The sequence below is a fragment of the Aotus nancymaae genome, unplaced genomic scaffold (assembly GCF_030222135.1).
Source record: "Aotus nancymaae isolate 86718 unplaced genomic scaffold, 86718_ANA_hifiasm-v0.15.2.pri h1tg000029l, whole genome shotgun sequence".
In the NCBI taxonomy this organism is placed as follows: Eukaryota; Metazoa; Chordata; class Mammalia; order Primates; family Aotidae; genus Aotus; species Aotus nancymaae.
The window spans coordinates 85,011,376-85,023,797 of record NW_026988442.1 but is presented as its reverse complement, the minus strand read 5'-3'; the positions used below and the strand labels follow the sequence as shown (position 1 = coordinate 85,023,797).

General features: G+C 41.3%; 1 protein-coding gene across 4 annotated transcripts in view; it reads right to left on the bottom strand.

The window, feature by feature from the left end:
- CFAP221 (cilia and flagella associated protein 221) overlaps nt 1-12,422 on the bottom strand; it is a 120,379-nt gene that overhangs the window by 106,354 nt on the left and 1,603 nt on the right. For 3 of the 4 annotated variants that reach the window (XM_064382836.1, XM_021667933.2, XM_064382837.1), the window contains exons 2-3: nt 12,051-12,240; nt 8,955-9,055 (exon numbers count right to left, since the gene is read on the bottom strand). In XM_064382836.1, the coding sequence (XP_064238906.1) occupies nt 8,955-9,055; nt 12,051-12,189 (240 nt within the window). In that variant the 5' untranslated portion in view covers nt 12,190-12,240. Of the gene's footprint in view, nt 1-8,954; nt 9,056-12,050; nt 12,241-12,422 lie in introns of those variants that run through there. The other variant, XM_064382838.1, reaches the window with a different exon arrangement.

Below are 12,422 nucleotides of genomic sequence, written 5' to 3'. Positions count from 1 at the left end.
TTGCTCCTGAGTAGCTGGAATTATAGGTGTGCGCCACCATACCCAGATAATTTTTAAAAAAATTTTTGTAGAGATAGGGTCTCACTATTTTGTCCAGGCTGGCCTCAAACTCCTGGGCTCAAGGGATCTTCTCACCTTGGCCTCTGAAAGTGCTGGGATAACAGGCATAAGTCACTGTGTCTGGCCATGCAGTGTTTAAAAAGTTCCTATTTGTTACGTGTGAACATTCTTAAAGCACTACAATTTTTGTGACCCTGTTTTGGTATATCTTCTCTTTTTCACAAAACATGTTAAAAGCCCAAACAAAAAGTTTCCCAAGCCTCTCTTGGCCTCCAAGGAGCCCTGCAATCCAATAGGCAGTCTTGGTGAAGGTATGGGTTCCCAGGGCCCAGAACCAGAGAGCAGCCTTTCTGAGAGATACTGGGAGGAGAGATGTGCTGAGTCCATCACACTCAGAACCCTGGGGTGACAGGACCTGCCTGAGGATGGGCCACTCAGCTCCAGGCCTGGAAGCCTTATCAAAGAGCTCTGTCCCTATGCTTCTCATTGGGGGAGGGCTGTGAAGTCCTCAAGCTGGAGTCCAAGAAGAACTGGAAGCAGAAGTGGTTCTACCATCTGTTATTACTTGAAAGTCATTCAGTAAGAACACTGCAACAAACAAGGGTGTATGAACTGGTTTTAATATACACCCTGGGAGTGGTTAAGCTTAGAGGAAATCAGCAATCTGTACTCAAGGAGTGCTTTGTGAGCACTGAAGGATCCTGACTCAGCATCTACACTCCAGAGGCAGCCACCAGAGTGTTTCAGTCATGCCACCCAAGTCCATGCAGGAGAGTCTTCTATCTTAGCAGAAAGGATACTCAGAATCTATGGATTAACTAGAAATATTATCCAGGCATTTCCACTCTTGAAGAAAAGGGATATGGGAATCTGGTGAGCACAAAAAACCAATATCCTTTAGAATGGCATTCAAGGGCCCCAGACTCCCTTAGGCCCTCATGCTCTGCACTTTACTATTCGGTCAGCCAGTTGTCACATCTGCTGCCGCCAAAGCCTCCCCACCAGGAGCTACAGCTGGGACTTTGTGAGATTACAAACACCATGATGTTTTTGTGTGCTTGCTAGTGAGGGTTCGTATGTGTTGCAGAATGTCTTCTCAGACCTGTTCACTGCAGCAGACCACCTGCAGCAAGGCTGCTGAGGAGTGGACCTATGACTCCTACATGCTGTCAGGGTCAGACTATTAATATCTGCCTGACAATTAGAAATAAGCTCACTGGCTTAGGTCAGTTTCCAACAAATGAAATTATGGCAGAAGACCAGAACAGAGATCTGTCCTCAAACTACTGGGTTGGCTCCGTTTTCCAGTATTCTTGAATGGTCCCAAGGAAGACAGGAACCTAAACTCCCAAGATTGGAGATCCAATCAGCACCTATGGACAAATAAAGAGACCTGACCCTTCCTCCAACCTGCGTGTGTCAGAGCAAATCCAAATCTATCCACTACCCATTTGAACATGAAGGGGGAAGGCTAGAATTCATGACATGATATGTATGTTGTCAAGTGAGTAAAAAATTAGCAATAAGAAGGCCGGGCACAGTGGTTCACACCTGTAACCCCAGCACTTTGGGAGGCTGAGGCAGGCAGATCACCTGAGGTCAGGAGTTTGAGACCAGCCTGGCCAACATGGTGAAATCCTGTCTCTATTAATAATATAAAAATTAGCCAGAGGTGATGGCAGGTGCCTGTAATCCCAGCTACTCGGGAGGCTGAGGCAGGAGAATTACTTGAAACTGGGAGGTGGAGGTTGCAGTGAGCCGAGACAGTATCATTGCACTCCAGCCTAGGCAACAAGAGCGAAACTCTGCCGCAAAAAAGCACTAAGAAAATACTAGATGATTTTGTTAAAGAATAAAACAACATAGATCCAATTTGTGTCAGTAGAAGATACATTATTTGATTATAGTTTCCCACATCCATCTTTAAAAGATTCTTGATCTGGAATTGTTCATTTGGATCAACAGAGAAATGAGAAGCAACAAACTCAAACAAAAATGTAGATACTTAGTTAATAGGAGTTCAGGAACAGGAAGAAGATGTTCAGCTTCTGCTTGAGATCTGAAGTGAAATGGAGACTAGTGGAGACTGTAGGCCTGGAGAGCTGAGTGCAGTGGCTCATGCCTGTAACCCCAGCTACTCGGGAGGCAGAAGTGGGAGGATCACTTGAGCCCAGGAGTTTGAGGCTGCAGTGAGCTGTGATCCACGTGGCAGATGGCAGAGAAGGCAGTCAGCAGACCATAGTGATGGTGCGGGCAGGGATAGTTCAACCAAATAATGCCTAAGACAATTCCAGGGGACATCGTGCCAATGAACTTTTTCAATGAACTTAAAACAACAACAAAACGTGACAAATTATAGCAAAAAATGAACAGTTCAGTCTCTACACTTTAGAAAACAAAGTCAACATCCAAAAGACTGACTTCCAAAATAGGAAGATTGTATTAATTTTGCAGTTCTCAATTTTTGGTTGCAAGTACTCATTGCTTCCCATAATCATCCACGTTCTGTGTCCTATCAAAGATTTGTCTGAGCCAGGAGGACTGCAGAGGCCATTTTGTGCAATTTCCTTATTTCATGAAGACACAGTGAGTGGCCTGGTACTGTCCATGCTACAGGGTGAGTGGAAGACCAGGGCCTAGAATCCAGTCTCCAGCTCTGGGCTAGGGCTCTTTCCACTACCTCCTACTGTCTCACAGTTCAGCGCATCTCAGCGCCCAGCCTGCATTCCCTATCCTGCTTTTTATACTTTATCAGCAGATCAGTTTTATTTTTAGATCGTTATAAATAATATCCCTTCAGGGATAAAATGGCAGTCCTGCCTTTCCATTTATAACTAAAACTGGAAAAAATCATCTTCATCCAAAGAAAAAACAAACCTTGGGAAAATGAATAACGTGCTTAGAAAGTGGATGTTAAGTTAATATGAAAAGTTTATTTGAAAACATAACAAAACACAGGTAACCCGGCGTTACTCTCAGGCAACATAAAATTGCCTAAAATCCTACCATGTGTTTCAATTTTGGGTCAGTAGACCTCCTAGTCCCTCCAGGATCTCTGTTCCCCTGGGAGCTGACCTTCTGCTGGCCCTGGGGGTCCCCGTTTTCTCAGTGCTGCCCCCACAGGGAACCATATTTACTCCTATGTGAAATTCAGCCCCTTCTAGAGTTTTTCAGAACTGCTTCCAGCTCCACAAAAACCCCACAAAACCCATCAACCACACATCAAGTAATCATAAGTTTAACAGCCATTACTCAGGATTTGTAGGAATTTCCCCAGGAGGGTTCACAGCTCTCTTCACTCCCAATCCCATGCTGCTTCAAGCTCCCTTCTGTGTCTCCTCAGGAGAGTCTATTCTTCCTGTTCTAGAGGGAATGGCAGAGCCTGCCCTCCAGTGAAGGCTTGGCGTGGAGTGGACGGGGGCTAACTTTCAAACACAACACTTCAGCCTGCAAGTTCAGTGCCACAGCTTCTCAGAGAAGGTTCATACATGAGAGATCTGGGGACAAAATTCAAGCTGCCTTGTAAGTTCTTTAAAGTGTTTTATTTTAAAATGCATCTTGGTTATGCATTTGCTCTAAAACTTTGCTCTATATTGCATTTCTCTAAAATGTAAGCATAAAATTGATGCTCTAGAAGAATGTACTATGTTTATACCATGGCTTCAATTCCCCCATCCCCACACACTGAGGAGAAGCCATTGGGAATCATGGCCATGATTTTGAGATGCAAGAAGATCTTGCGGGTCTCTAAGGCTGTAATACAATAGGTCTCTAATGTAAACTAATGTAAAAACAAATATTATTATTTGAGAAAGCCAGAACAAACTGTTCATTTATTTAAGATAAGACTTTTTAGGCTAACAATTTTGTTTTGGGCTGGCAACTGCAACATTGGTTGCCTTGAAGGAAAATTGATGTGGTTTTATTTTGTTTTGTTTTGTTTTTTTGAGACAGAGTCTCAGTCTGTTGCCAGGCTAGAGTGTAGTGGCACAATCTTGGCTTACTCCAACCTCTGCCTCCTGGGTTCAAGTGATTCTCCTGCCTCAGCCTTCCGAGTAGCTGGGACTACAGGTGTGTGCCACCACGCCTGGCTAATTTTTTTTTTTTTGTATTTTAGTAGAGATGGGGTTTCACCATGTTGGCCAGAATGGTCTCGATCTCCTGACCTCATGATCTGCCCACCCTGGCCTCCCAAAGTGCTGGGATTACAGGTGTGAGCCACTATGCCCAGCAGATGGAGTATTAATAATTATTTCCCAGACCAAATCACTCCACAAAGGTAAAAACAAATTTAAGGTGTTATGGTTTTGAGAAAACCAAGGACGCTTATTTCAAATTTTAAGGTAAACTGAAAAACTGATTTCAATATGAACGCAAGCAAAATGTTTCAGGTCCTTTAACCACATCTGGATTGATCTCAAATGTTAATGAACAATTTATTGTGGTTTTAAACACACATTCAGTCATTTCATTCTTGGACAATTTGCAGTTTCCTGTAGCAAAACCAAGATAAAAGAAGTTGTTGGATTCTCCCCCTTGTTTGGCAAGAATTTCAAGGTAATTGCCTTAGGCTTCCGCTTCACTTTGCTGGTAGAAACTGGGGACTGGCTGTTGCAAGATTTCCCAGAATGTTATTGAGATGAAATCACTTTTATCTATTTCTGTTTGATTTAATGTCTGATAGAAGCAGTATGATCACCCAGACTTTACACTGTATTTACTTGGAATTGGTGAGCCTCTGCCACTATTCTAAGAAACTCACAACTCTTATAATAAAGTGAATTCCACATCCTTCACTCACAAGTGCTTGTTGGGTGCCTTCTGCATGTCAGGCACTGCACCAGGTGCTGGGGAAGCAGTGATATGAAAGACAGACATGCCTCCGTTCTGCAGCAGAATGAAGCTGAGCTCAGGCTTCATATCTTTTTCAATAACTAAACCATACCCCCTTGCTCCCCACGCATTCTCAAAGGAGGTAAAATCACACAAGGGAAGGAAGTGAAAATTGATTCTTGGGAGGACAAAGCAATCTTAGACATTGCAATGGCTGCAACCTGCCAAAGCTCAATCCTACCTGACAAAATCTTATTCCTTAGTATTTAGTTTCTCTCATTGATGTCTACCTAGAGGATGCTAATGAAAGAAAGAAGAAGAACATCCATCCTCTAAATTTCCACTAAGTTGATCTTCCTCAAGTGCATCATAACCCTGCTCAAAAATACTTCCTTAACTTCATGCTGCTTTCTGAATCACATGCACACTCCTTACGTTTATATTCTTTTCCCAACCCGCATGTCCCACCCTCTCCATTACCCACTCCAGAGCCCTGCCATCCAGGCAAACCAGCCTCCAAATACACCGTGGCTCAACTCAAGCCCCACCATGTCTTCCTCTGGGCCCCGAATGCCTTCTCCCCACTTCCTACTGGGCTTTGGGCTATCCCCAATGGCCTCTCCTCCACACGCCTTTTTAACATCCTCCTATGGAGGTGGGAGGGTGCCCTTTCTCCACAGAATGTTTTCTTATGACTTCCTCATGCCACCTTGCTTGCCTGGTCTCATGTTCAAGTTGTTTGGTGGTTTTGAAACCCTTTCTGCTACTTGGAAAACGCCTTGCTTTTGTTCACTTTAGCATTTCCCATAATGCTTCAACACTTTTGTTTGGCGTGTAATGGGGACTCTCACCAACTGTGTGTGGAATTAAACAGAAGAAAACCCTTAACTCTATTAGAAATAAGGTAACATCAACCAGACATTACAACTTCCTTAGAGAAAACAAAATGATATTTTGATAAATGATGAACAATAAAAAAGAGATGAATTAAAGAAATAAATAGTTAAGTATGCAATAATATGATTAAAATTATGAGGAGGCTAAAATAGTTTTAAGTTTAGTAACATTATTGGAATCACTAACATTATGCTAAGCAAAAAAAAAAAAAAAAAAAGAGGCCAGTTTCAAAAAGCTATGTTGTGACCCAAAAGTGTTATGTTGTTAATTTTTTTTGGAATAGCAACTTTTAAACTTACCAGTTAATTATTAACTCTAATAGTTGCCATCATGTAAAAAACCTCAATATTTCTTGAAACTACGGGACTCTTAGCAAGCTAATTATGACTATCTAATTTTGAGGAGAGTCTATTTTAAGGAGGGTGAGCCCTCCTTTTCTGAACCCACACAGGTGGAAAATATCCTAAGGCTAGTGGCAAAAGTTATAAAACATTCATTATAAAAAAGAACTGTGACTCAATATTCTTAAGGTTGCAATATTCCCCAAACTGATCTATAGATTCAATGCAATTCCCATCAAAATCCCAAAAATATTTTTGCAGAAATTGAAAACTGATGCTAAAATTAATTTGGAATTGCAGGGAACCCAGAATAGCCAACATGGTCTTGAAAAAGAACAAAACTGGAGAACTCCCACTTCCTGATTTCAAAACTTACCACAAGCTGCAGTAATCAAGTGTGGTACTTCCATAAGTGTAGGCGTATAGATCAATGGAGTAGAACTGAGGGTTCCAGAAATAAACCCTTACATTTACAGTAAATTGATTTTCAGCAACAGTGTCAGACTATTCAATGGAGAAAGAATAGTCATTTCAATAAGTAACAGTAGAACATGCGAAAGATTGAAGTTGAACCCCTACCTCACACAATACATAAAAATTAACTCAAAATAAACTATAGGCCTAAATATGAAAGCTAAAGCTATAAAACTCTTAGAAGAAAATACAGGAGTAAGGCTTTATGACTTTGTTAGTTATTTCTTTAATATCCTAAATTTGTGGTAATTTGTTATGACAGCTACAGGAAGCTAATAAACCGTACAACCCAACGATGCTCCTGCTATGTATATCTCTAAGAGAACTGAAAATATGTCCACAAAAGCAAGCCAAATGTGATCTATCCACACAATGGAATGCGGTTCAGCCATAAAAGCAGATGAGGTACAGCTACATGCTATGAGTTGGATGAGCCTGGAAAACACTATGCTAAGAGAAATAAGTCAGTCACAAGAGGTCATGTATTGTATGATTGCATTCATATGAAATGTCCAGGAAGAAGCAAACCTATAGATACAGAAACTGGATGAGTGATTGCCCCGGGTGGGAGTAGGATGGGAATGGGGGATGAGAAGTGACTGAAAGTGGATGTGGGCTTTCTTTTTACAACAATCGAACGTTTTCAAATTAGATTGTGGCAATGGTTGCACAGCTCTGAGAATATACTAAAAATTATTGAATTGTATACATACTGTAAATGGGTAAATTTATGGTAATAAATGATAAAATGATAAGAAAAGAAAGAAAGCATAAGGAGCAAGTAATAAAATTTTATTTTAGCTTCTGGCATGTAATTCATTTATAAACAGTGAGCAATTATGAGTCATAATTATTTTAGATCTATCCTACTGCAATATAGGCAGCAAACCTTATAACCAGGAACAGTAGATTTCAAAATGAATCATTAACTTTGGTCTTTGATGCTGTGTTGTAAAAAATGTGACCTTGGAGGTTGATGGGTGAAGTTACTAACAACAGTTTCAAATCCTAACCCTCTTCCTAAGAGGAAATACGTGGCACCTAACAGCTTCCTCTCCTGATCTGTTCTCGCTACTTACTCCATTGTGTAAGGATTCGTGGAAACCGTGTTCTCCTCTGTTCTTTGGGGTCTGCCTGACAGAAATTTCCTTCCCAATAGCTTTACTGTTTGTCAGTTTCCTCCAGTGTTTTGTCTTACTCTAAACAATCGAATGTGATAATTACAACTTTCTTAAAATGATCTACCTTAAGATACGGCTTTTAAGAATGCTCTACTCTAAAAGTAGAGTCTTGTGGTGGCTGAGGACAAGGCCAGAAGGGGGGCATCACACACAAAGGCAGAGTTTCAGAGGGCACTTGTAAAGAGAGCCCACCTCCACCCCTCCCCAACAACACATGGGGCCAGGCTGGCCTGGATCTAGGGCCCAGCTGGGGTAGTTCTGAGAAGTCCTGCCAGATATGACTAGGGGATCACGGTGAAGTCACTGAGGTGGTTCAGGTCCATTTATGCACAGGATGCTTAGGTGGGACCATGTAGTATGGCAGAAACCACCCCAGTCAACATCTAGGTCAATGAAGGGGACCCAGGAAGGGCTGGACCTCAGTGTGGCTCTGTGCTAAACCGCAGTTGCTATAGGTTTTGGCTACTTTGCAGTCCAGCCTTTCAGCTGTCTCTTCAGGAGCCTGTTCATTGGGGCTGACCCCTACCTCCCTGGAGCTAGACAAATCCTCTCTGGCCAGAGTGACTGATTAGGCATGAGCATCTGACCCAAGCAGGTAAAAGAAAGCCCTGGCTGGAGCTTCATAGGAAAGGGACACCCCTCTTCCTAGTGCTACAGGCCTGGAGCAAGAGTGATTTGAAGAAAGGCAGCCCAAGAGCCAAATTCTGCCTCTGACACTTAGCAACTCTGTGTCCTTGAATAAATTATTTAACCTTTTGGAATCTCTGTTTCCTTATCTATCTATCTATCTATCTATCTATCTATCTATCTATCTATCTATCTGTCTGTCTATCTATAATGAGAGTAATAATGCAGCTTCCACAGAGCTAGCATAGGATGAAATTAAATCATGTAAATCACAAAGCACAGAACCTGGTCCCCAAGACTCACTCAGCAATTACGCCTATTTGGAAAGAGTATAAGGGGAGCCTTTGGCAGAAGGTAAAATAACTTGTCCAAGACACTGATGCAAGCTTAAAGTTTCTTATCATAGAACTACCTTTCTGGCCCAATTTATACTTGCACTATGGCTGATTAGGCTGTTACTTAGATAAGTGAATAATATAAATGCAGAACATTTGTGTCATTTCATTATGATGATTAATTATCCCATTTAAAAAGTACCTACCAGAATCTGTTGGTGTTGTTTTTCTACTTGATAGCCTCCAAAATGTATTATGCCAGGTTTTGCCCGTATGACCTCATTTTTTACAAGTTTTGCATAAACCTCTATAAAAACAATGTAGATAAGCACATCATGAGACATCAAAGAAAATATTAAATTACAGTTGATCCTTATTAACATAGCTTTCTTTGATTTAGGGCATTTGAAGCATATGAAAGTTGCAGACATTGGATCTAGCTGTCAACAAGATTAATTATCTGTTCTAAATAAACTGAACTCCTTCTCTATTTTTAAACATTACTTGGGAGATACTATCATTACAATACAAATTCAGGTAGACTATCTGTTACCTACTAAAATAATTTGCTCTTCACACATTTTGTACACGTCTTTGTCATAAAATGTCAGCTCATAAAAAGCACATGGCCTGTCTTTGCTCTGCCTAGCACTGGATTACTTATTACATAATGAATACGAAGCTCAAAGTATCCAAACACCACACACTTAATTTTGTTACTGTGTATTTAACTTTTATTATTTGATTTCCTCTGATTAGAATTACAATGTGATGTAGAGTAATATTAAAATTTAAAGCTCTGAATAGTTATTACTCTGAACAGTAAGTCTCAAACTGCTTTTGGTGTAATGTCAATGTCCCTTTTAAACAGCTGAGCTTACAAAAGTGTCCAGGTCTACAAAAATTTTCCCAGCTCTTATTTAGGCAGGAGCAGACGTGTGGAGGAGGTACTGAGAACCCACTATATGGAAGTGCTTTGTGCCAGGAAGTGCTATGCATACATTTGTTTATAATCCTCACCCCAGCCCTGTGAGGTAGGTATTATTTCTACTTTACAGATGAAGGAGGTATGACTTAATAAGGTTAAGCAACTTGCCCACAGCTGGTAATCAAAAATCAAAGCCTGGCATGGTGGCTCACACCTGTAATCCTAGTATTTGGGGAGGCTGAGATAGGAGGATTGCTTGAGCCCAGGAGTTTGAGACCAGCCTGGGCAACAGAGTGAGATTGTGTTTCCATAAAAAATTTTAAAATTAGCTGGGTGTGGTGGTGCGTGTTATGTTCCCAGCTACACGGGAGGCTGAGGTGCAAGGATCACTTGAGCCCAGGAGATGGAGGCTGCAGTGAGCTGTGATTGTACCACTGTTCTCCAGCCTGGACAACAGAACAACACTCTGTCTCAAGAAAACAAGAAACAAACAAACGAAACAAAAATCAAGCCCAGGTCTGTCTGATTCCAACCAGTAATCTGCCTTCCTCATGAATGTACTGTTCACCTTCTTACAAATAACCTTTTGACTCTGACTGCATCCAAATCTTGTGAGGCACAGACCCCTCACCCCATCCCTTTGATCATTATGATTCTAGGATACATCTGAAGTGGGTGGGAAACATTTGGCGTTTTTTCCTTCTCACCAGGTGAGCTGTCACTGACATTAACTTGGACCAAACTGAACAGCTAGAACGGGTTAAGGTTGGTGTGGCAGGGGAACTGATGATCTCTATATGTTATTATTTGGTCATCTTTAAGCACTGAAATTACCATATTCTGTAATTTTTAAATTATTTATTTATTTATTTATTTGAGAGGGAGGGTCTTGCTCTATTGCCCAGGCTGGAGTAGCATAATCTTGGCTCACTGCAACCTCAGCTTCCTGGGTTCAAGTGATTCTCCTGCCTCAGCCTCCCAAGTAGCTGAGATTACAGGCGTCTGCTACCACATCTGGCTAATTTTGGTATTTTAGTAGAGTTGGGGTTTCACCATGTTGGCTAGTCTGGTCTCAAACTCCTGATCTCAAATGATCCGATTGCTTTGGCCTCCCAAAATGCTGGGATTACAGGCATGAGCCACTGTACGCAGCCTATTCTGTAATTTTTTTTTAATGTTGAAAGATTTTATTTTAGAGTCACAAAGTAGATATAAAACTGGCATTTTTCTGCTAATGCTCAGAAATGGTCAAGTATACCAATTTTCACTTGACATGTTCTACAGTGACAAAAGAACCATATCCAAATACAATATTATGTTCTCACATTTGAGATGCTCTTTGAAAGATGAGTGGAGGGCAACCAAGCATGTTGGTCAAGAGCTGGACCCAGGGCTCCGGTGGCGGAACACCAGCTCGCCACTTACTAGGTGTACCATGTTGGGGAAATCATGTGGTCTCTTTGAGTTTCACCTTCTCCAAGAGTAAAATGTAAATGTAAATAAAGAGCTGGGAAAATTCTTGTAGACCTGGACACTTTTGTGAGCTCAGCCATTTAAAAGGGACATTGACATTATACCAAAAGCAGTTTGAGACTTACCGTTCAGAGTGATAACTCTTCAGAGCTTTAAGTTTTAATATTACTCTACATCACATTGTATTTCCAATTAGAGGAAATCAAATAATAAAAGTTAAATAAACAGTAAGAATATTATGTAATACCTCATGACATACTGTTGTGTGGATTGAATGGGAAAAATGTAGGCAAAATGATTATCCTTTTCCATAATAGCTATAGGATTACCCAGGATTTCTAGGCCACACGTGAAAAGGCAGAAAGGTCTAAAATGCGTGTGGTCCAAAGGACAGGAAGGAACCTTACGTAGCCAGAGCTAGAAATGAGTGGGGCATGGTGATGGGGATGGCGCTGGGTGGGCAGATTCAGATCAGACAGTGAAGGGGTCAAGCAAAGGAATCGTGACTTTATTCTGTATGCAAGGGGGACTGTTGGGAGTTTGAGCAGATTAGGGATAAGAGCCAGCCAGGATTTTGGAAAGCAAACTGACAGGAGGAGAATGTGGCTGGGGAGGAGTCCCAGTGGCCTGCTGAACAGGAGAAACAAGACACGGGGAGCAGACAGGAAAGACATTAGAGGAAGTAGAAGCAACAGAACTTGATGAATTTACATACCCCACAAAAATCTACCAGTTAAGCAGATGGATCTAAACAGAACTACTGTTCTTAGTAGTAAAAATTAGTATAAGTATATAAAATGAGATAGGTAAATCAGCTCTAAAAATTCTATTATGCTTTCTGGATTTTGGCTTGCCTGGGAAGACGTGAGTTGTAAAGCAAATCTGTCTTCTAGACACTTACTGGATTCTAGGAGGTGATTAGGTACTTCTCTTCTCTTCTTGGGCTCCTCCACTAGGTTCTTCAAGAGGTGGGGCGATGCATTATTAAAGGGCTCTGTAGCATTTTTCAGTCCTCTGCTGGGGGATTTCACCACTGCCATTTTATCATGAAAAATGGAATCTTCTTTTTAGAGCCAAAGGTCATGTCCTTCCTGGGAAGGAAACAGCAGCAGTATAATCATCCATGAGAAACTATGCACATTTTTTTCTCTTTCTTTGATAAATGTACCTCATCTCTGTGTGCTTTACAGGGAGGGCTCATGCCCTCCCTGCCTCTCCTCTCACACCATTCCCACACATGGCTGCCCCATTAATCTTCTTACATAATCCATCA